The sequence below is a fragment of the Elgaria multicarinata genome, chromosome 13 (genome assembly GCF_023053635.1).
Source record: "Elgaria multicarinata webbii isolate HBS135686 ecotype San Diego chromosome 13, rElgMul1.1.pri, whole genome shotgun sequence".
NCBI classification, from domain to species: domain Eukaryota; kingdom Metazoa; phylum Chordata; class Lepidosauria; order Squamata; family Anguidae; genus Elgaria; species Elgaria multicarinata.
This window is the reverse complement of record NC_086183.1, coordinates 3,658,219-3,682,432: the sequence shown is the minus strand read 5'-3', so window position 1 is coordinate 3,682,432 and position 24,214 is coordinate 3,658,219. Positions and strand designations below refer to the sequence as shown.

The 24,214-nt window shown below is 49.3% G+C and overlaps 1 protein-coding gene across 1 annotated transcript in view; it reads left to right on the top strand.

Moving 5' to 3' along the window:
* The window catches only part of KCNQ4 (potassium voltage-gated channel subfamily Q member 4), a 120,271-nt gene extending 96,829 nt beyond the window's left edge, over positions 1–23,442 (top strand). Inside the window, exons 8-14 of the mRNA XM_063140549.1 lie at positions 1,823–1,911; positions 6,371–6,526; positions 14,552–14,760; positions 16,760–16,859; positions 17,980–18,111; positions 19,386–19,521; positions 23,091–23,442. Coding sequence (XP_062996619.1) covers positions 1,823–1,911; positions 6,371–6,526; positions 14,552–14,760; positions 16,760–16,859; positions 17,980–18,111; positions 19,386–19,521; positions 23,091–23,309 — 1,041 coding nt within the window. The 3' untranslated portion in view covers positions 23,310–23,442. The remainder of the gene's footprint in view (positions 1–1,822; positions 1,912–6,370; positions 6,527–14,551; positions 14,761–16,759; positions 16,860–17,979; positions 18,112–19,385; positions 19,522–23,090) is intronic.
* Positions 23,443–24,214: the final 772 nt, after the last annotated feature.

Here is a 24,214-nt window from a genome sequence, read left to right as displayed (position 1 = left end):
GTCGGGAAGATGCGACTTCCGACTCCCTCGTTATCTCTCTGGTTCAGAGGGCCCCTGCGACAAAAGGGAGCCCTCCGCCCCCTCCTGCCCTCTCCTCCTGGCCGCGCGCCTGCCGCCCCACCACTAAACGCAGCTCCCAAATCGCCGTCCGTCTCCTTGGCTGAAAGGCTGGTGAGGAACAGCTGGGAATGGATGGCGGCTGAGACAAAAGGGGGACGCGTCCCCTTGTTTCGGCACACAAAGCAATCGCGCAGCCCCAGCTCTGCCCCCGGCTCCCAGGCGAGCCCCCTCTGTCCTCCCCGTCCAATAACACTGGCCAGTTCGGAAGGCCTTGCTTCCCAGAGCAGATGAAAGGCGGGGATATAGGGCTGCCGGCTTTCTTTCTCCCCAATAATTAATTCCCCATGGAGTCTCTTTTTTCTCTTTCCCTCACCACAACCCAAATATATTTGGAAGAAGCAGCTCAAAACATTGAGCTGCTGCACATTGAGAACTCCTGAGAAAGGAAAAAAGGCCAAAATAATCTCAATGCTGATAACATAACTATAAAATAATAATACAGTTGTTGTTGTTGTTGTTGTTGTCATTGTCATCACCCGATAACCCAGGAGCTGCTCCAGACCCCCGTTTTAATCTCTGTGCCCACCCCACCAAATGCCCTGTACGCTTTTGGACAGAGCACATTTGGCTTTAAGTCATTTGCTTTCACCAAGAGGCATCACCTGAAACAGGGGCGGTACCCTAATGTGTGATGAGACCAAGCAGCCTTCCCAAACCTGGTGCCCTCCAGATGTGTCAGATCCCCACTCCCCTACCATGGATGATGAGAGTTGCAGTCCAACACAGCTGGAGGACGCAAGGTTAGGGAGGGCTGAGAAGCAGCATACCTTACAGCGGGCACCTGTGTTAGACTTTGAAGACCAAAAGCTGAAGCCAGCGCAGAAGAATGTGATGATAGCGCAAGGAGATGAAACTTCCTGGCCAAGGATTTTTAAAAGGCAGGAGGGGTGTTGGACCTCGTTTGGTACAAGGGCCAAATTTAATGTTGTAGGTCTCATTCCATGGGTGAATGGGACCAAAGGCAAAGACGGTGAGGAAAACCACATCATCACCATCATCACCACCAACAACCCACCAGCATATTTTAGCTTAAAGCTCTTACTGCTAGTAACTAAGCCTCAGGAGAGGCCTGTCAACCTTTTAAAATGGGGGAGAAACTCTGCAAAACCTGGGGGAATCAGCTAATGATTGGCTGTCAGGGGAAAGGGGTGGGGCCAGTGGAAGGGTATGTAGTCTTCTAGGGAATCCTCGTGGGCCATATTTGGCCCTTGTGGCTATGGTTCAACACCCCTGATGTAAACAAATATTAATAAAGAATAGAATCATAGAATAGCGGAAGGGGTCTATAAGGCCTTCAAGACCAATGCAGAAATCCATGTCAAAGCATCTCTGACAGAGGGCTGTCCAGCTGTCTCTTGAAGGCCTCTAGTGTGGGAGAGCCCACCACCTCCCTAGGTAACTGGTTCCATTGTCGTACTGCTCTAACAGTCAGGAAGCTTTTCCTGATGTCCAGCCGGGATCTGGCTTCCTGTAACTTGAGCCCATTATTCCGAGTCCACACTGTGGGAGGATCGAGAAGAGATCCTGGCCCTCCTCTGGGTGACAACCTTTGAAGTATTTGAAGAGTGCTCTCATGTCTCCCCTCAATCTTCTCTTCTCCAGGCTAAACATGCCCAGTTCTTTTAGTCTCTCTACTTTCAGCTCATTGTGGGGAAAATACTGAAAGAATGTCTTTCTCTCCTCCCGGCCCGGGTTGCTACAGGCTGCATGGCGCCTCTACTCAACGGACGTCAGCCGGGCCTACCTGACTGCCACCTGGTGCTATTATGACAGCATCCTGCCATCGTTTAGGTATGTGGGAAGTTGCATGCGGGGCACCTCGTGAGTGGCGGATGGCTTCCTTGGAAATTCATGACTCCCCGCAGGCAAGGAGGGGGAGAAAACCAGTTGATGGGGCTCATAACTACGATAAAGGTCTTGGTTGGGGGTGGCTGGACTAGACCTGTTTTGGAGGTGCCCCCGCTCCCGTTATGTCAGCCGCTGCTGGTTTTGTGTGTGTGCTTTTTCTCGAAGAAGGGTGAATTAATTCCCTGCAGGACAGGTTGAAGAAATGAGTGGGAACTGCACGGGGCATCTTCTCTATCCGTGTGTGGTAGCAGATATTTTATAGCTGCTGTTTAACAGGTCACATCCAGGGGAATTCCAGGGCTAACTCGAGGTGAGTTTATGTCAGTGGAGGCTGGTGTCTCTGATGTCATTGGGGCGGTGAATCCGCTCCAGGTTTCAGTCAGAATGCTAAAGGAGCTATTCCAGGTGCAGATAGCTCCTTTAGAGTTCTGACGGTTTGTGACTGAAACCCAGAGTGGACTCATTGCCCCAATGACGTCGGAGCCACCAGCCTCCACTGGTATATGTGGTAAATTAATTTGGTGGGAAATGTCACCACACAGCAATCTTTTGCTGCTGTTGTTTGCTGGCTGCTTCTATACGGTAATGAAATGTCAGCCATTATGATGGGGTGGGAAAGAGCAGAGAGGGCCTATATATTGCAGGTTTTTTAGCTGAAGGGGGAGTGCCACAGTCTGAGTTTCTAACAATATTGACACGCACACCCCCAAGTGCTTCCCTTTTCTGTTTCCCTCCACAGAAGTAAATATCAGGCATTCAGTTGCATAGGAGGAAATAGTCAAGGGGGACGCTTAGGGACAAGGCCGTGATGTTGGCAGTCCGACATAGTCATGGCTTTGTGCTCATCCCTTTTCTGGTGAGGCAGATGCTTGTCTCTGTGGGCTTCCATTTCATCAAGGGGCAGAGCGGAAAGCTCTGTGTGTGTGTGTGTGTGTGCAGATTCCACGCCCTCATGACAACAACGCCTCATGATTCCATCCATGTCTCCCCTAACATGTAGCCTTCTCTCCCCACAATCAGTGCCGTGTAGGCTTAAAGGTCTGTGTGGTTGGCGGACGCTGCAATGGAGACTGACGGACCCTTTTCATGCCAATGTACACCGTGGCAGCAATTAATCCCACTAGGCTGCTCTGTCCTGAGCCAGGCCTCAACCTAGTTCCACTTTGACAGTCTCTTTCCAAGGTCACAAGGTTGCAGGCTTATGACAGCTCTGAGGATGTATGCATTTCATTTACTTTCCAGCATTTATACTCCACCTTTCTGATCATTAATCGTCGAAGCGGCTTACAGTTGTTCCAAACAGAAAAACGATTTTAAAAAAACACCCGTCCACAATGCCAAACAACATTCTTCAAAAAGAACCCAAAAGGCAGTAGCAGCACAAGACAATCTTAAGGATGAAATCAGTTTCTGCTCCGCTTCAGACCTCGCTTGAGGCATCAAAAATTTTGATGCCACAGCAGAAAAGGCCCCGGCTTGAGTACCATATTTCTGACAGTCAGGGGCAGGGGTCCTGGCCCCCGAAAAGGTGTGGCGCTACTCTCTCTCTCTCTCTCTCTCTCTCTCTCTCTCTCTCTCTCTCTCTCTCTTTCTCTCTACTCCCAGAGTAATCTCATGCGGGCAGCAACACCAGGAGGTTGACGTCCCTCTGGTGAGCTCCCATAACCAGCTGGTGGGCTACGTTTGGCTCAGAGTGTTGCATCATGGGTAATTGTAGTTACAGACCTGATGCATTTAATTGTCATTGTCCTTGAGCTTCATTCTAGAAAGGACAAAGAGCATTTGCCTAACTTTGATCATGACTGGAGACAGACAATGGCTCAGTTCGCACAATACTATTCTAAACAGTAGTTTTAGAACTCCGCTGTGGAGTTGTTACACCACAGTTGAGAAATGTGTTGTCTGGAGAGAAAACTCCACCCCACGATGGAGGTTGTTGTTGTTTTTGAAAAACACTCCACCCTGAATCTCCACGCTGTGCAGATGACAGTTCCTGCACAACCGTTGTGTTCCATGTTGTCTGGAGGGCTCTGTGGAGTTTCCTGTGGAGTGGAGTGGAGTTTCCCAGTGGCCATAGAGTTCTCTGGCAAGAGTGGTGAAATGAGAGAGTGCTGCTCTAGGAGAGCCACTGGGATTGTTGTTTGACAACAATGGCTGATGGGATACCATTGGGCGGATTGGGGGAGGAGAGAGGGTGGAGGAACTATCAATCAAATGCTGTGTTGACTTCCACTCCGTTCCACAGGAGGCCACACCCACACAACGGTAGAGTCGGAACAGGTTGTGTGGTGAGTGGTACCCTCTAGTAAAGTGGTACCCCTTTCCCACCTAGTAAAGAAAAGTGTTGCGTGAACTGAGCCAAGAGGTCCCTACTCTTCAAAAGTGTTGAAGGTGTCTTGAAAGAGGAATTCCTGCTTGGGATGCATGTTGATGTTCAGCCCACTTTTGTTTCTGGCCAAATATATTTGACTTTTCATGTGTGTGTATTATTTCCAAGCATCTGCCAAACCCAGGAACGCTGGAACCTGCCTTCTGCCAAGTCAGGCCACTGGGCCCATCTTGCTCAGTATTGCCTACTTTGACTAGCAGCAGCTCTCCGGGATTTTAAGTAGCTCTACCTGGAGCTTTTCCCAGGTCTACCTGGAGATGCCGCGGATTGAACCCGAGACCTTCTGCATGCAAAGCAGGGCCTCTACCACTGAGATAAGGGCCCAGGTACGTCCGACAAGGACCCAGGGAGTTGCTGCCTTAAATGAAGCCCGACCACTAGGCCATCTAGCCTAATATTGTCGACACTGACTGGCAGCAACGGCTCACCAGGGTTTCAGGCAGGACCCTTTCCTCGCCCTACCTGGAAATGCTGCCAGGGATCAAACTGGGGACCTTTGGCAGGGGCTCTACCACTATGCCAGGGCCCTTCCATGTAGGTGGCAGTAAAACCACTGCTTTCTCTCTCTGTGTGTGTGTGTGTGTGTGTGTGTGTGTGTGTGTGTGTGTGTGTGCGCGCGCGCATGTCTCCCTCCCTCCTTCCCTCCCTCTCTCAAGCCCCTTTCAGTTTCTGAAAAACAGCTGCCTGTCTCCAGCTCATCATGACCAGCCCAATCCCCACTGCTGTTCTGGTGTGAGCATTTCATTGAGCGGAAATTCAAGAAGCGTTGCTGTGAGGCCTGCCCTTTGGATTGCCTGCTCAGTGGTGGTAGAACAAGGGCTTCTTCTGTGATCCTCGGTCATCAGTGGTTTTCAGAGTCACTGGAGGCAGTTGTGCTTCCAGCAGGAGCCCTGCTCGTCTTCTCCCGGCCTCTAGAGCTGACGAAGCACCCTGGCATCATTTCGAGTTACAAATTGGTGACCTTTGGCAAGCTTTAAAAGAACACACCAAAGCAACGCTCCCCCCGCCCCCCAAACGCCTACGCCTTGGCAGCCCTTGGGCATGAATTACGCTGGACACAGCCACGTCCAGTGTGTTAAGGATGAAGTGTAGATTTTGCATTCCACCATGTTGGGTGGCTGCCTTGTTCAGCTTCTTGAATTGCAGATGCACTGAACAAATTTCCATCGGGGAGTTTAAACCCATCCTGGAATTCCAGCCACCATTTCTATACCCTCGGAGGGAGGAAACAGACTGACTCCATGTTTTGTGTGGCCGCTCATAATTTTCAGGACACAAGCGGACTCAAATCTGCACGTTTTCATACCTTTGGGAGGCTTTTTTGCTTCTGTCTGTGTTGGCTTGGGTTTGTTTCCTTGTAGCGACAGATTGTGAGAAAAGAGAGAGGGGTGAAAGACCGGAGAAAGCTGTGCAAGACAAACCCTTTTAGCAGCCCATAACGTCTAGTGAAAGATCTCTCTCTCTCCCCCCTCTACGCAGTATCCTGGCTTGGGAAAAGATCTGATGGGTTTCCACAGATGGGAAGAGGTAGCAACAGGTGTCCAAGGAATGTTGCACACATGGCTGATCTTATGTTAGCGCAATCAAGGAAATGCAGGATCCCAGCACCCCCTTTATCTGTTGGACTACAAGTCTCACCATCCCCAGGCACCCTGGCCCAAACTGCATGCTTTCTGGTATGATGGGAACTCTAATCCAACAGATCCAGAGGGGGGCCCCCAACAGTTGGGGAAAGCTGCTGTAACTCAACAGCCTTAGGCCGCAGTTCAACAAATGAGCATGGACAACTCATGCCCCTGGAGAGACCAATCAAGATAATAAAAGAATTGTGGGATACCCGTTCTTTTTCTGTTTTCGTTCTTCCTTTTTAACTCCCCCCTTCCATTTTTGCACATTCCGTTGCTATATATATTTCTTTTTGTTTGTTTGTTTGTTTGTTTCTCCCACCCCTCCCCCATCCCTTCATTTGAAAGCTTTTAATTCCTCCATGTTTTTATTTGAACCTGTCCCTAGAGAACTGGTCCTTATGTTTGACCACTTGCACCGAGCTCGCAACGGAGGGCTTAGGAACTCTGAGGTGAGGAGATTCCCCGACGGAGCTCCACCGCCGTATCACTCCTTCACCTCGGGCCTGAAAACCATCAGTCCTCCGTTTTGCTCGGGGGAAAGGTAGGGTCACAGCCACCACCTCGCGGGTCTTTGTGCCGCCGGTGTGTCCTCTCTCTCTCTCTCTCTCTCTCTCTCTCTCTCTCTCTCTCTGTGGTGTCCTTCCTGTGCTGCTGCTCCCTTCTGGTTTTCTTTCCTTTTTTACCTGTGGTATGTTGAGTTGGTTTCCCTTTGGTCTGTCTTGGCCCTTTAGTGGACCCCAGAGAGAAGCACCGTTCTCTGCCTCCCTCTGTTGTCTGGAGTCCACTGCTACACCTTGTTGTCTATCGCAATCCTTGTAACGGTACGTTCTTCACTAACAGGAGAATCAGGTTTTGTAGCACAGGTCCTGGTGCCCTCTTCCCATTCCAGAGGACCAAAGTGTTCAGAGCGAGTTTCTGGAGGCCGAGAGGGCCTGCGTTGCTGGGTCTGTGTAGTGTCGTTGACCCCTGGTCAAGTCTCCTTTGCAGTCTCTGCCTCATTTCATCATCTTTTCTCTCTCTCCTCTTCTTCTTTGCCTCCCTTGACTCCTCCTCCTTTCTCCACCTTCCCATCACTTCACCATTCCTTACACATTCCCGGAAGCTGGAAAGAAGAAGAAGCTCCGCCCCACAAGTGTTTACGCCTAAGGTAACCTTTCCCTTAAAGCTGCAGTGCCTGCTTTTATTCCCCCTCAAAAGAGGGAGACTGCAGGACGGTAGGTTTTCCTCCAGAAGGACTGCAATCTGTAGACACTGCTGGGGATAGGCCTTTAAAGCCAGGGTAACCTGGTGTGTGTGTGTGTGTCTGTCTGTCTGTCCATCCGGGTCTGTGTGCATACATGCTCATGAATGCAAAGGGCTTGGGGGGGGGGGGGAGAACATCAGCAAAGGAAACTTGGCAGTTGCTTGCTATTACGTTTCAAAGCAGCCTCCCCCATCCTGCTGGCCGTCCAGAAATTTTGGATTACAACACCCATTATCCTTGACCATTGGTCATGCTGGCTGAGGCTGATGGGAGTTGTTGTCCTACACATTTGGAGTTCACCAGGTTCGGGAACTCTGCTCTAAAGGATCAGTGTTAAAAATGCAACCCAGTTCCATTTGGAGGGTATATTGCTTATAGATGAACTTTTTTGGGGGTAAAACTTCCATCTAAGTCATTGACCTTCAGCTGCTGAGTTGGGATGGAACTCATCAGCATGTCACTCTCAATCTAAGATGGGTTGTACCGACAGCGCAGCCACATTTTACTTGTTTAGGTTTTTTTTCCAAGAGGAGGGAAAAAATGAAAAGAGGGGAAATGAGAGAATAGGAGAAAAATGGAAGGGGAGGCAGGCATAGTATATGTTGAACAAAAGAAGGTGGATTCTTCAAATGTACTTCTGCAGGATCTCTTATTGCACAATATTTTATTGCAAAACAGAATATATTTGCATCAAATACCTGCTCAGATGCATCCTATCCCCAGAAATCCCATATTATTCGCTTAGTATTGCAGAAGTGTTTTAGATGCTTTGGTGGCTGGTAATTCATGATAGAGGGGTCCGAAGCAGATGTTTTCTGTATCCCGTCCCATCCCTCTGCCAGTCCCAGAAACCTGCGTGCAGAGTGAAGAAATAAAAGGGGATTTGTTATCAAAACGAAAGGGGAGGGCTCACCTCTCAAAAATGGGCTTCAAGCAATACTAGTTGTTGATTCAGCGGTAATGTTTGGGTGTTACTGCATCCTTGCCAAAAGGACCTTGTGGTGTAGCCACATTCGGTAGAACACGGAGATGTGCCCCTTGATTAGCCTGGGTGTATCTCTGTGCCGTTGACTCTCCTCGTGACATTTCCTTGTGCAGTTTGCCATATGGAGGGAGAGGGAGAGAGGGAAACAAGTGGAATGGTGTATACGGCATTGCATCAGAACATCCTTTCAGAACCCTTTCTCCACTTTTCCCATGTCCATCTCGGTCATGTGCTTATCACAAGTTCATCCAGTAGGTGTCTGGTGGCAAATAAATTGCCCAGGTCAGTTCACGGGACTTTGGATGCAAGAATAAGGTTAGGGCTCAGGCGGTGCTGTCCACGCAGACCTTATTGACAGCCTCAGCATGGCTTTCCTCCCCCACAAGATCATCCTAACTTTTCTTTTTCATACACCCCCTCACTAACTTTCCGCCCTTCTTTCTTTTCTTCTTCTTATCTCTTCCTTTTTGTTTTTTTGTTTTTCTTTTCTTCCCATCTCTTTAGCCAGATCTTTAGTAGTAAAAGGAATTTCTTTCGGATTCACACCGGCTGGAAACAGAGGTACCGAGGATTTTGGAACTGCTACCCAGGAGATGTTTTGGGGTTGAATCGGTTTTTAACTCTACTTGCATTGTGATCCTGTTTCCCCCTTAAAAAAAAAAAAAAAGAAAAAAAAGTGGAGGCAGGCATGCTGGGGGCCAGTAAGCAATGGAGACGTGCATGAGGGGGGGCCGGGGGGTCGGCGGTGTCCATTGGTGTCTTGCTGTGAAGCCCTTTCTTGATGGGAGATATGTTTGCTCTCCTGTAACCAGATGGGACATCTCCAGTGCAGCTTTAGAGGGAGAGTTAGTAAATGCATTTGGCTAACAAATGGTCCTTCCGTTCCAACGCATTTGCGTTCTTCCCTTCTAAACGTCCTCTACTTGCTTTCTACACCCTCTCCCAACTCAGTACCAGCTACCTGTTCCACATAGAGTTGACGTTGGACCAGCCAGAGGAAAAATGGTTGGTTGATTAAAATTTCTCAAATCAACTGATAATGCAGGCGAAGGTACAGCACTCGAAACAAAACAAGTGACCACTAGTAGCGCATCCAGCTTAGATAGATAGATAAATAGATTTTTAAAATCCTAAAAAAAATAAATTAAGTTTTTATAGCTTCAATTTTTTAAAGCATATATATACACACAAATTTTAAAATGTGAGACATTTCAGCATAAAATCTGAAGGCTTAAAGACAAAAAGTAAAAACAGGGCTCCTGAAGAGGCTGAGGGCATGACGCACCAGGAAGTCTCTCCCCGCCCCCTGCGTCAGCCCCATTAAAACAAATAGGGGCAGAGCGGCTCTTGGCCATCGGGCCTTTCGGCCGTGTCACTCCCATCTGTGAATAAAATCTCACTCTGGATCCAAACTGCTTTGGAGAGCTAATTTTTGTTTTTCTCTGAACTTCCCCTTCTCCTATTTATAAAAAAAAACCCACAGAAAATTATTATTTTTCCCTTCACATTCTGCTTAGAATAACTCTCACAAAGCTGTGCTGAAGACCTATCTGCTTGTAGGTGCTTGATTACAAACTGGTTGGGGAATAACTCTTAGGGCCAGTGATAACTTTCTAGGCACACACTCCAATCTGGGTGAAGAGGTTCCATCAGCAGGTGCGTGGATTCCTCTTTGAGCTCTTGCTGGCATCCGTGTCTACAGAATGGCACAGCAGGTCCGGAGTGCCCTTCACGACCTCTGCCATGTTAGACATCCAAAGCCTCTCATGCAAGGACTATTTCACGGCCCTGATTTCTCTAGGGCTGCATCCGTGGAATTAATTAGAACCTGGCGATTTGGCGTGGGTGGGCCACTTGGCCAAACCAATGTTCACCTGAGGAAAGAACTTGGGGGTCGTCAAAAATTGCGCACGCACGCACACGGTCTGGCCCTGAAGTTATTCTTGTTGTCTTAGTTGAGATGCATGGGGGAAGAGCAGACGAGCAGGGGTGGTCACGGAGGTTGAAAACTGCCCCATTGGCCCAGTCCAAGCAACACATTGATGGATCGTTTCCGGCACCCCCGACCCTGGCGTAAGGCCGTGTTTTCCAAATGATGTGGCGAGGACCCCTGGGATGGCTTGAACATCCTGGTCAAGAACATCATTCATGGTTCAGCCACAACTACCGATCCTGCAGCTTTAGTGGGGACCTTGGGTGGTGCTCTGAGAGGTTCTTGCAGGGCAGCGCCTGGGAGGAGCACTCCAGGAAGATCAGCTGCAATGCCCTAAGGCCAGAGTAGGCGGCATGCCTCTCCAGGTGTGGTTGGACTGCAGCTTCCACCATCCCCCACCCTTGGCTATTCTGAGATTGTACTCCAGCAACATCTGGAGGGCCACCAGTTGTCCAAGCATGCACGAAGACAGACTTTTCCCCAACTTGGCGCCCTATAATAAGCAGCAGCAAGTGGGAGAAAATAAAGTTCCCTTCCTCCTCATTCCCTGCCTTCCAGCGCCTGGCATGCTGCTATGCAGAGCACCAGGCGCAAGTAGCCCATGGGAAATGTAGTTTTCCAAAGAGCTGTTGCCTTGTCGTTTCCAGATGTTTGGGGAAACAGCTTGGCTTACTTCTGAGCCAACCCGATTTGAGCATCGTCGAATGGGCCAGGGCCACAAAGTGCATCACCAGCCTGTTGTTCCCAACTTACCTTCAGAGGAACGAACCTTAGTGAGAAGAGAGCTGTGAAATCTGGCCACTGCCAGAACCGTTTGTATACAACTCTCCAGTGTCCCTTGCAATATATAGATCAGCCTTCCCCAACCTGGTACCCTCTCATTGTGTTCGACTGCAATTCCCATTATAGCTAGGAATGATGGGAGTTGCAGTCCAACACATCTGGAGGGCATTGGCTTGGGGGAGGCAGATGTAGATAGAGGGGCATGTCTGGGTGTCTTCTAGGGCTCATACTTGGTTGACGCTATGGCAAACCCTTGTGTGGAGCAAAGTGTGCACATTCAGACATTCCCCAGAATGTGGAGAGGCTTCCTTTACATTAGAAAGACTAGCAACCAGTGCAACGGCTCTGTTTCCTGAGCTAGTACAGTGCTCCTTGCTAATCACAATTGCTTTTGTATCTGACCCTGGATCTGGTAAGTAGGCTCTACCAAGTAATACCATATCTGGAGAATGTAACATGAGATTTAGTCCATGGAGTACTTGAAACATCCCAGGCTCTGTGTGTGTGTGTGTGTGTGTGTGTGTGTGTGTGTGTGTGTGTGTAAACACACACACATACAAATATACATGCACGCGCACACAGTGTATCACTGTGGGGCTATTTCCCCCCCCTCCTTCTGAGTAGAACACGATCCACCTCCAGTGCTCTTGGATATTCCAAGATTCCGAACAGAACATGCCAGCTTACTCCTTTTTCGGTGGCTTGCACCTAAAAGGAGGCAAATCTCTTGAAGTTGTCAAGGCATCCAGTTTGCCAGGGGGCATTATTGAGCAGAATGCGATCCTGTCGCTGCACTTCTGCATGTTCCGTTGCACCTGTGGGATGAAGCGCTCGTGCAACCGGAAGCAAGGGCTTCCTAAAGCAATCCCGGAAATGAGCGGAAACGCTCGTTTCTGGAACGGGCCGGGTCAGCCAAACTCCTTTCTGAGATCCCTGTGACCTGCCCCATTCCAGAAAACAGTACTTCTGTTCTTTCCTGGTGGCTTCAGGAAATTCTCCCTCTTCCTTGCACAGATGGCTTTGCTCGCGTTGGGGGCCATCGCTTCCATTCACTGGAGATGTTCTTGGCTCTTCTGTCAGAACATCTTCCAAGGTAACACTCTTATTTCAGCTAGTTGACAGCAACGCACCACAAATCTCCAGCGCATCCAAACATCTCCTTTGCTGGCATCCTTTGTCCGGCGGTGTCTTTCAATCTCTTTATCCGTGGATGGTTTTAATGTTTTATGTTTTATTTGTTTGCTTGTTTTCAGCCTTAACCGTAAAGTGCTCTGGACTGTGAGCGGCGTTTGTGGCATGCCTTGATTTCTTCCCTTTCACTCTGGCCCCTTTCCTGTTAAAACATACATGTTATTCCTTGCACTCGGGGCTGTTCATAGTGAAAGCTATAATCAAAATTCCACATTGAAGTAACCCGTATCATGAAACTTCCTGGATTCTGCAACCTTTGATACAGCGTGCAAATTTGCGCAAACCCTTATTTTGCATAGTTTGTTCTTCTTCTGCTAGTCAGAGGGAGAGCTGTTCAAGGTACTGAAACCTGGCCACAGGAAATTTATTCAGAAGTCACTAAACGTCCACATATTTTCAAATATATTCCAGCAATAATAAGAACTAGAAACTTGTTTTCTTCTTTTTTTAAGGTTCTTAGGATGTTGAATTCTGAGGTCACTATAGCATTGTGTACAATTCCACCATGGAATTGCAGCCTACGTTCAGCCCTGATTTTACGATCCATCTCTCCCTGTGTCCTAGAGAGCCTTTGGCATGGCTTCAAATTAAAAAAAAGGAATAGTTGGTCCTTCCCCACTTTCCAGGGGATATTTTCCTGCTCTTGGTTAGCTAAGCTTTGATACTAGGGGGGAAGCTGGGGCTCTCAAAACGTTGTCTCCTTCTTTCTTGAGCATCAAGAATTTAGATTTTCCTTACAATATCACAAATAGCATAGTGGCCATCTTTGTCAAATGGACACCATTAAAATCAAATGTGTTGGGTTAAAAACAAAAGATTGTAACCTAAAAGACAGCCATTAATTGCACAAAAAAGTACAAAAATATCAGCAGTGCCTAAGTATAGATTATTATTATTATTTTGCACACTACTAAGTAGGGCAACCATATAGAAAGGGTTGCCATGGTTTGTCTAGGGTGACCATATGGAAAGGAGGTCAGGGCTCCTGTATCTTTAACAGTTGTGAAGAAAAGGGAATTTCAGCAGGTGTCATTTGTATATATGGGGAACCTGGTGAAATTCTCTCTTCATCACAACAGTTAAAGCTGCAGGAGCCCTGCCTTCTTTTGTCTCTGGTCACTCAAGCTATACAACAAAGGCACAGAAGCCCTGTCCTCCTTTCCACATGGTCACCCTGCTACCAAGGCTCATGTTTTTATTCTAAGTTAATGAACCTAGGCCTAAAATACACCAATCAGAGTTCATTGTTTTGGAATCCCCTCCATCCCACGCTTTCAGGGCATACTTTATAGTTCATTAAAAGGGGACTTTGTTGACATATAATATGTTGACCTCATCTTGGTCTCCATTGATAACTGACTTCCTGAATGTGGTATCTGAGGAATGAGAGCTTCATGGGAACTGGGGTGGGGGTGTAATCAAGATGCTGAATTTTACATGGACTTTGTGTAAATTACATTTTGCCAGCAGGATTAGTGCCAATCTAGACAGGATGAAGCCAGATCTGTGCATTCTCCAAGTGGTGTCTTCCATTCACATGTAATGTAGGAAGGGGGAAGGTGTTGTTCACACCAAAGCGATGATCCCCTGGTGAGGGGAACTAAATCCTATTTCCCCCATCCCCCGTACCTTGTTGCTTTAAGAACTTTCATCTGCAGTCCCATTCACTAATATTGCACACCCATGATTTCTCCACAACTAGCTCAGCAGGGAGATGGGTTTTATTTGGATGGAGGTGGATGCAAGCAGGAGAACTCAGGTATATGAGCTTCCCCTTGCCTCCTCAAGTGGTACAGCCCAGGCACAAGTTCTGAAGTGGTAGAGTCCTGATCAACCCCCAGAGTCCCTGACAGAGCCAGGCTGAATGCACCATCACAGCACGCCCTGTTTCTGTAGACCAGGGACGGTGGATGTGTGGCCCTCGAGATGTCGGCGGACTGCAATTCCCATCAACCCAACCAGCATAGACAGTGGTGAAGGCTACTGGGATTTGCAGTCCACCAACAACTGGAAGGTCACATGTTCCCCACCCAGGCTAGTAATTAATTACTGTAGGTTTAGAACCTCTTGCATGTCAATTTGGAAAAGTGCCCTTTTTTCAAGTTCTGACGGGAAAATGTCCTGACTGTTTCATCCCACTGTGATCAGGCCAGGATGGGTTTTTTTGTGTGGGGAGGGCAAGGCTTCCTCTCTGATTCAGGCAGACATGTGGAGTTACTGTAAAATTCTGGGATGGCTCAACCAGTTCCAAACAGACTCAACACCCCACAGTGGAACAGGTAAACAGGTTCTCTGGTGAACCGATTGCGAAGTGGCAAATTTCTCTCTGGCGCCCCCTTCAGATTGCTGCTTGCATTTCCCCCGCCCGCCCGCCCACGAGCTTCCGCCAACTGCCTGCTCACGTCTCCCTCCCACCCTGAATCCTTTGCAGCAATAAGATGGGCATCAAGGACCGCATCCGCCTGAACAGTTCCCAGAGGCGGGGGAAACAGCACCTGGTCCCGCCCCTCCGCCGCTCTCCCAGTACCGAGAACGTCAACGAAGCCACCAGCCCTACCAAGGTGCAGAAGAGCTGGAGCTTCAATGACAGGACAAGGTTCCGGGCCTCATTGAGGCTGAAGCCCCGGACGCCAGTGGAGGGCAAGTCTCAGAAACTACCAAGGGTTGGGACTGTGAGGAGTGTGTTTAAGAGAGCGAGGGAGGCTGGGGGGGGGGGCAGTGTTCCTTGTTTGGATCTTCTCCATCGTTCATCTGGAGAATCATGGTGTGGGGAGGGAAGGTCTACTCATCTATTATCACACAAGGAGGCACAGGAAGCTAAAATACATGTTATTTAACTTTATTAGATTTATATTCCTCTTTCCCGCCACGGAGCGGTCTGTGTCGTTGGCATCCCCCATTGATACATGTGAAATGTACGCTGAAAATTCTTTTTAAAATGTTGAAATGCGAAAGAACAAACGGCAGCCCCAAAGTCCAGGCACGGTGCTTTAATTCGGATGAAGAACCTTTCCGTTCCCCCTCTCCAATACAGGTCACCCCACTGGAGGCTGCTGGCTCCGATGTCAGTGGGGCGGTGAATCCGCTCCGGGTTTCAGTCAGAACCCTAAAGGGGCTCTCCAAGGCGCTGTGCAATGGGAGGCTTCACATCTTGGAGAGCTCCTTTAGAGTTCTGACTGAAACCCGGAGCGGATTTGCTGCTGCACTGACATTTATTTATTTATTTATTACATTTTTATACCACCCAATAGCCGAAGCTCTCCACTGGGTTATCCCACGCAATCCCCAGGCCACTGAGCCATGAAAAGGTCAATGGGCAGCGCGCCACACATTGCCTGCAGGAGAGAGAACTCTGAATGGCTCAAGTAAGTGAGCCAAGCCACATCTTATTGGGAACACCAAGAAAACAAACACCTGGTGTCATTGATCAGTCCGATGGGGGTGGGAAAATTCTTTCAAAGTTATGATTCTCCGAGACTGAGCACCTTGGATAGCTGCTTTAGACTTCTGGCTGAAACCTGGAGCAGACTCACTGACTTCGGAGCCACCAGCAGGAAGGTCAGGGTGACTGGCGCAATGTGCAAAGCGTCTCTTCATGTGGTGGTTGTGGGCAGCTCTCTTGGTACCTGGCAGGCTCCTTGCCCCTCTGGATTTTGATTGTATTCCAAAAGATTCTTAAAAATTATTCAAAATCGTATTAAAACAGGGAGGCTGGCAAGCTGCGAAACAAAGGGCCGCCTTCTGCTGCCACCTTTATCTGGGTTCAAAAGAGCGGTTTTGTGTTTTGGAGCTTAGGTTCTCGGGCCAGTGACTTTTCTTTGAGTCTCACCAGACTGCCTTCTGGGAAATCAGTGTTTTGTGACTGGGCATGCGCCCCATGGCAGCCATTTTATGAATGGACCAGACCCTCCTCTGCCATGGCAGCCATTTTATGAATGGACCAGACCCTCCTCTGCCATGGCAGCCATTTTATGAGAGTGCCCACGGCACTGTCTCAAAATTCTAAATGTGCCTGCTGACCGAAAAGGTTAGGACACTGTCTTGCGCGTCCTTGCCTCACTCCAGAGAAAATATTCGGGTTAAGTCCCCAACCTCCCCCCCCAAGCAGCTTAGACAATAAAGCCCCGGGCTGTGTGTGTGTGTGAGGGCAGCTGCATCTCATAATCCATGCCGCACCACCGTGCCCCCAGCCCCAGGGCTTTCTGAGCATTGAGACAGCCCCCTGTTCAGACGATTGGCATAAATGCCCCATCATATGCCACTAAATGCCTGGGAGTAGAGGGCAGTTCTAACCTGGCTCTGAAAAGATGACAATTTGGGCACCAGGCAGGGACTTTGGGGTGTAAAAGGGGGGCTTGTGTTTTGGAGCTCTGTTATGTGGGTTCTTGGGCAAGGGACTTCTTTTGGACTCTCACCAGTTTGCCTTCTGTAAAATGGATGTTTTGTGAGTGGCCATGGCTACCACAGTAGCCAGTTTGAGACGGCGGCCATGCCACCTACTCAGATTTCCAAATGGGCCCACTGATCCATAGAGGTTGGGGACTGTGGGTCCTCTGCCTCGCTACGAGTTGAACAAGGCAGGCAAAAACATTCACCCAAGACGTTCTCTTCCCTGAAGTCCTTTTCCCGCCCCCAGTAGATGGCCCTGCAGAGGAAAACAGCGAGGAGAAGGGCTACCAGTGCGATTTGACTTTTGAGGACATCATGCCTGCGGTGAAGACGCTCATCAGGGCAGTCAGGTGAGCCTGTGGGTCTGGGAGAGGGAGGTGGGGGCTGCTGGTATAGGTCCCCTGGAAGCACTTCTCTGCATTCTGCACATGTGGCTTTGGGGCAGCCCCTCCTTCCTTGGCCCTGCTTTTGGATGAAATGACTTGATTGGGGGGGGGGGAGTTGGAGTAGACTTCAGGGAAGGGCTGTTTCTTCCGGACGGAGCATCTGCATTGCACCCAGGCTCGATCCCTGGGCTGTCCAGAGAAAAGATCTCTGGAGGTAGGCCTGAGGAAATCCCTCTCTACTGAAATCTTGGGGAGCTGCTTCCGCTTTCAATCTGCAACTCTGGGATGGATGGAGTGAAACTGAGGGTGAAATCGACAAGTTCTTTGACAAGTAAGGAATCTGGCTCTGTTGAACTACATAGCGGGTAGAGAAGCTGAAACTGACAGGGATACTCACAAGAGGGGAATACGCCTCTGCAGGGCTACAAAGCGGACAGGCAGACTTGCGATCATGCGCACTTGTCCAAGATCGTCAAATATACTGTATATATACACATACCACGTTTGTGCAGATTTAAAGACCTTGGAGGAAAAGATCCAATTTGCACAAATTTAAGGACCCAAAGGAATGCAATTTGCGCAAATTGCCACCATTACAAAAAAAGTGGAATCCATGTATTGGATCAGCTTGCTACAGATGGAGGGGACACCACTGGACAGAAACAAATTAAATCCACCATATATGAACCAGAAAAATCCTCCGAGATTTCACGCGCCCCAAACGGAATTCTCATACATCCCTGGCTCAAGCATCTGCTTTGCATGGAGGTGGCCCCACGCTCAGTCCCGGGGCATCTCCGGGGGAAAGTGTTTTGTGGGTGGCAGCTGTGGAGAACCGCTGCCTGTCAGTCCAGACCATGGGTGGGCAACCTTCCCAGTCTGGCTTGCAGATGGTTCTGCACCCTCCATGGCTTATGCCTGCTCCTTCCCAAGCCGTGTCCCATGGTCTGTAGTCATTGGGCAATCCTGGATTAGATGGACCGGTGGCCCAGCACTGTAGAAGGCAGCTTTGTGCGTCCGGTGACACATCTCCTCATCCTCGAGCCTTCCGGATTCTTGCATTGTGCTTTGCCCATTTTTGCAGGATCCTCAAATTCCTGGTGGCTAAAAGGAAGTTCAAGGAGACGCTGCGCCCTTACGACGTCAAGGATGTCATTGAGCAGTACTCCGCTGGACACCTCGACATGCTCGGCCGGATCAAGAGCCTCCAGACGCGGTAAGTGGAGTTGCCGATGGGCCCTGGGGCTCTGGGTGTCTCTTGTGGCTCCCTGGTTCCATCCCGGAGTGGACGGCATAGCCCACACTGGCTGGGGATTATGGGAGTTGCAGCCCAACAGTTTGAGGACACCAGGTTGGGGAAGGTTAGTCTGAGTTGGGAAACAATTTATTATTTATTTTTACATGTTTGTAAATGGATACTGTCTGTTTTTGTTTGCATTCTATGCTTTTTATGGTTTTAAATGTTGTATATTTCTTTTAAATGTTCACTGTTTTTCACTTTTGTAAACCACCTGGAGAGCTTCCGCTATGGGGCGGTATATAAATGCAATAAATAAATAAATAAATTTCTATCCCGCCCTGTTTTCCTCATGCAAGGAACCCAAGGCAGCTTACATGGCCGTCCTCCTCAGAACAGCAACCCTGTGAGGTAGGTTAGGTTGAGAGTCGTTGACTGGCCCAAAGTCACCCAGTGAGCTTCCATGGCAGAGGGGGGGGACTAGAACCCAGATCTCCCAGACACCCCCCCCCCAAACCACACTGGCTCTCAGTTGCCAGTATAGTTCTGCCTCCTCCTCGATAGACTCATTCGGCGGCTTGTTGAAGCTGCTCTCTGTAGCAGCACTGCAGCCACTTGCCTGGGCCCCTTGACGCTTCCTGTGTTGCCACTGCAGCCTACGTTTTGCTTATTTCAGGAAGCCTTCCTTGAGTGAGCAGTGGTGACTTCTCAAAATGCAGTTTTATCAGAACTCTGTCCTCCCTCTCAGCCTCACATTTGCAATATGGCGATGACAATACTGATCTACCTTTCAGGGCTGCTGTTAGGATTGCAACAAAATAATGTGTGTGACCTGCTAAAGTGCTGTAAAAATGCTTGTGAAGCGTCACTGCCGTTGGTTATGCCCACGATGGCCTGAAAAGCCGCCTGCATTTTATGCCTTCCTGGGACCTCCAAAATGGAGTTGGGGGATGAAGCCCCTGGCGGGGGAGGCTGTGCTGTGCTTGGCCCAGCACGGATTGTGCAGGCCTGGCGTTTCCCCCTCCTAAAGCAGTCAGCCGACTGCTGGCACTTGGCCACAGCACCAGGGCTTGGCCACACGCCTCACCGCAGCCGAGAGGACGAACAGCGGCCTGACAGCCCCCCTCCGGCAGCCGCTTGCACATGTGGGGTCCTTGATTGATTTGCCCCATGCAATGTGGTCACTGTATGTTTTTGTTTCCTTCTGCCTTTTCTTCTCCCCCTCCCCCATACTGCCCCCTCCAACCCGGCAGCGTGGATCAGATTGTGGGTCGGGGAGCCATCACTATTGATAAGAAGACACGAGAGAAAGGGGAGAAGGCGTCGCTGGAGGTGGAGCTGGTGGACGAGCTCAGTATGATGGGCCGAGTGGTCAAGGTGGAGAAGCAGGTGCGCCTGAGTCCAGCAGAAGAGGAGGCGCAGGAGGAGGTGGAAGGCTTGTTTAGAACACACGGCTCCCTTAGGACGTCTCTCTAGTGCCCACAAGTGGAAGCTATTGGTCCCTCTAAGCCAGTCTTGCCTTCTCTGGCAGCGGCTTTCAGGTAGAGATGGGACGTCCCCATCACTTGCTACTTGGAGATACTGGAGATCAACTCAAGACCATTTGCATTTAAAGCAGATGTTCTACCACTGAGCTAAGGTCAGTGGTAGAACATTCACAGAACATGCATTCATAGGAACGAACTAAGCAGGGATGAGTGAGGCAGTCTCTTCCAGAGGGATTTTTCTTCCTTTGGTCACAGAAGTCTCTTAGGGAATTTAGGGTGCAATCCTATGCATGTTTAGATAGTAGGGTGGAATCCTACAACTCCCAGCGTGCTGGGAATTGTAGGGCTTTTTTCTGTCTAAACATGCTTAGGATCGTACCTTTCATTCCTTTTGATCCCACCACTCGAGGTTACAAAAATCAACGCTTGCTGGGATACTGAAGAGCAGTTCAAGGCCTCTATCCCGGCTGGGAAAGGCAAAGATTGACCGCTTTGTGAGAGTGATTTTAATACCGCCCATGTGTGAACTGATCTAAGATGACCCTCTCAAAAATGGACCCCACATACTTTAGACACAGTTTTAAAAGGGCCGCATGTTAAGATGGGCTTCCAGTGATGGTACAGTATATATCCTGTTCTGCTGGGCCTTGAGGCTCACAGAGTCATGTCAGGCCACTTGAAGCAGAAATCAGGACCGTGGAAAACTCCCAGTAGGCTCTGCTGAGTGAGCTATGGACTGATGTTGCCTCAACAGGGAGTAGAAGCCATCTGAGGCTATTGGGCGGTATAAAAATGTAACGAATAAATAAATAAAAATAAATTATAAAGACCAGCAAGACCTCTTCTGCATTAAGTCTCATCTCCTTGAAGGAGCCAGCTGTCTCCCTTAAAAGCCCTTTGCCTAATTTATTTATTTATTTATTTACCATACTTATACCCCGCTCCTCAGCCAAAAAAGGCTCTCGGAGCGGCTTACACTTAGGAAAAAAGACAGTCCCTGCCCTCAGGCTTACAATCTAATAAAGACATGACACACAAGGAAAAGGAGTCAAGGAGGGAGGGAGGGAGGAGAGAGAAAGAAAGAGAGAGAGAGAGAGTCCAGCAGGAGCAGGCCCCGATGTTACTTCTGCCTGCTCCTGTCCCCTCGGTCTTTCTTCTTCCCCACAGGGCCAAGATGGCAGTTTGCCCTGTGGGGGGGGGGGGGGAAGAGTCCAGCAGGAGCAGGCCCCGATGTTACTTCTGCCTGCTCCTGTCCCCTCGGTCCTTCTTCTTCCCCACAGGGCCAAGATGGCAGTTTGCCCTGGGGGGGGGGGAAGAGTCCAGCAGGAGCAGGCCCCGATGTTACTTCTGCCTGCTCCTGTCCCCTCGGTCCTGAACTCTTTGGGTTCTGGAAGGTCTAGGAGGTGGAGGGCAAATTCAAAAAAGGCAAAAAGGAGGAACCTGGGAACTACAGACCAGTCAGTCTGACATCCATCCCTGGGAAAATTCTGGAGCAGATTATAAAGAAGTTAATCTGTAAACACCTTGAAATCAATGCAGTGATTACTAGAAGCCAACATGGATTTGTCAGGAACAAATCCTGTCAGACTAAGTTGATCTCACTTTTTGATAGGATAACCTCCCTTGTGGACTGTGGGAATGCTGTGGACGTCATATATCTTGACTTCAGCAAAGCTTTTGACAAAGTACCCCATGACATTCTGATTAACAAACTAGTTAAAAGTGGGCTAGATGGAACAACTATTAGGTGGATTCACAGTTGGCTACAGAATCGGACTCAAAGAGTACTTATCAATGGCACCTTCTCAAACTGGGGAGAGACAACGAGCAGGGCTCAGTCCTGGGCCCAGTGCTCTTCAACATTTTTATTAATGATTTGGACAAGGAGGTGCAGGGAACGCTGATCAAATTTGCAGATGACACAAAATTGGGTGGGATAGCTAATACCCTGGAAGACTGAAACAAACTTCAAAGTGATCTTGATAGGCTGGAGTGCTGTAACGAAAACAACAGAATTAAATTTAATAGGGATAAATGCCAAGTTCTACATTTAGGGAATAGAAACCAAATGCACAGTTACAAGATGGGGGACACTTGGCTCAGCAATACTACAAACGAGAAATATCTTGGAATTGTAGATCACAAGCTGAATATGAGCCAACAGTGCGATATGGCTGCAAGAAAGGCAAATGCTATTTTGGGCTGCATTAATAGAAGTATTGCTTCCAAAACGCGTGAGTTACTGGTTCCTCTCTATTTGGCCCTGGTTAGGCCTCATCTAGAGTATTGTGTCCATTTCTGGGCTCCACAATTCAAGAAGGATGCAGACAAGCTGGAGCGTGTTCAGAAGAGGGCAACCAGGATGATCAGAGGTCTAGAAACAAAGCCCTATGAAGAGAGACTGAAAGAACTGGGCATGTTTAGCCTGGAGAAGATAAGATTGAGGGGAGACATGATAGCACTCTTCAAATACTTAAAAGGTTGTCACACAGAGCAGGGCCAGGATCTCTTCTCGATCCTCCCAGAGTGCAGGACACGGAATAATGGGCTCAAGTTAAAGGAAGCCAGATTCCGGCTGGACATCAGGAAAAACTTCCTAACTGTTAGAGCAGTGCAACGGTGGAATCAGTTACCTAGGGAGGTTGTGGGCTCTCCCACACTAGAGGCCTTCAAGAGGCAGCTGGACAACCATCTGTCAGGGATACTTTAGGGTGGATTCCTGCATTGAGCAGGGGTTTGGACTCGATGGCCTTGTAGGCCCCTTCCAACTCTGCTATTCTATGATTCTATGAGGGGACTAATGAGGACTTGCCATTCAAGTCCAAGGATAGTGATGGTGCCATGTCCTCCAGCCTGAAGGATACAGGAGAAAGTACTGAAGGTTCCCCCCTGGGAAAAACAGCCTGAATCATCATCTGAGTCTTCATTAGAGCACTATGGGATCCCGGGGTCATGGCTCATAGCAATACTAGCCGTGAAGATACGTTTATGAGATTTCATATCTGGTGGAGGCAACTTTCTCAAGAGACTCCATATTCTACTAGTGCAGCCTTCCTCAACCTGATTACCTCCAGATATGTTGTACTACAACTCCCATAATTCCCAGCCATCACAGCCAACACATCTGGAAGTTGACAGGTTGGGAAAGCCATACTAGTGACAGCTCCAAATTTTGGGAGCTGCAGATTTGGAAGTTCATTCATTCATTTCATTTCTATACTGCCTAATTCAGGGTTTGCAAAGATTGAAACCCTAAAACTGCAATATAAAATGTACTATAAAACTATGTGCATACAAAAATATGAAACAGTTTTGCATGATCAACAATAGAAATCCCAGGACCCGTTAAAAACCTCACCACACACTGTCAAACGCCTGGGTTTCCCCTCCTCTTATTGTTCCTGCTTGGATCTGTAACACAAGCTGTTTTTGCCCCCCCCCCCCCCCCGGTTTCCCTCTCCCTTTGTGCAGGTACAATCCATTGAGCACAAGCTGGACTTGCTGCTGGGCGTCTACTCACAGTGCTTACGGAAGGGCTCCGTGAACTCCATCAGCCTGACCGCCATGCCGATCCCCGCTGGGGATCCCGACATCACCTCTGACTACCACAGCCCCGTGGACCATGAGGACATCTCTGTCTCTGCTCAAACCTTGAACATCTCCCGGTCGGCTAGTGCCAACATGGACTAAGGTGGCAGCCAGTCTAGCGATGTGACCGTCACACACCAGCCATATTGGGGAGGGGAGGCAGCGAGGGGACCTTCCTGCTTCCGGGGCAGGGAGGCGGGATAGACAGACATTGCCCGGCCGCTCTAACAGACCATGCTCCGCCGAGCCCAAAACTTCTTCGACCTCGCCACGCTGGCAGGGCTCCAACGGAGACTCTTCTCCCAAAGCACCGCAACTAGTTGCCTCAACGTTACTTGAAATCTTCCAGCTGCAGGCAAAGCCACAAACCCTGGACGTTCCGAGAGCGATACAGATGCAAAACCCTCCAGGGGAGTCGTGGTGGCGGTGGGGTTGTTTCTCAACAGCAGTGTCACTGGTGGCTCCTGTCCGTCAGAGCTAAGGAACGCTGCTGGGGGGTTGTGCCGGTAACTAGGACTTCAAGGAGCAGAACGTGGCGAGCAGCGTTCTGTGGAGAGGAAAGCCGCGCGAGTCCGAACCAAATTTCAGAAGGAGCCATTGTTTGCCCCTCAGCCTTCTATGAGCAGCATCTGTTATGTTTCTCTGCCGACTCCCGCTTCCCCTGGCGCGTCCGGCTTCGCAGGGGCTGCGCTCCCGTCCAGCAAAGCGCTCCCGTGGCGTCAGGGGCCCCATGCAGCTTACGTCAAGCGGCCTCTGATCAAGCCAAACGAGTGGTCCCGACCACTTTGCGACTTTTCTCTAACAGCCGCCAACCCTTGGACTCCGTCCTTCTGGGAAACCAGTTTGGAGATGCTTATTTACAGCTATGCAAAAGCTAGGTCACCCTTTCTTCCCCAGTGCTACACCAGGGACAGTTGTGACTCGACTGAATGTGGTTCCCCGTCTTTGCATCTAGAAGAAAATAATAACTGGCAATGCCTCATCCTGCTCTTGGCAGCCTTTGTACT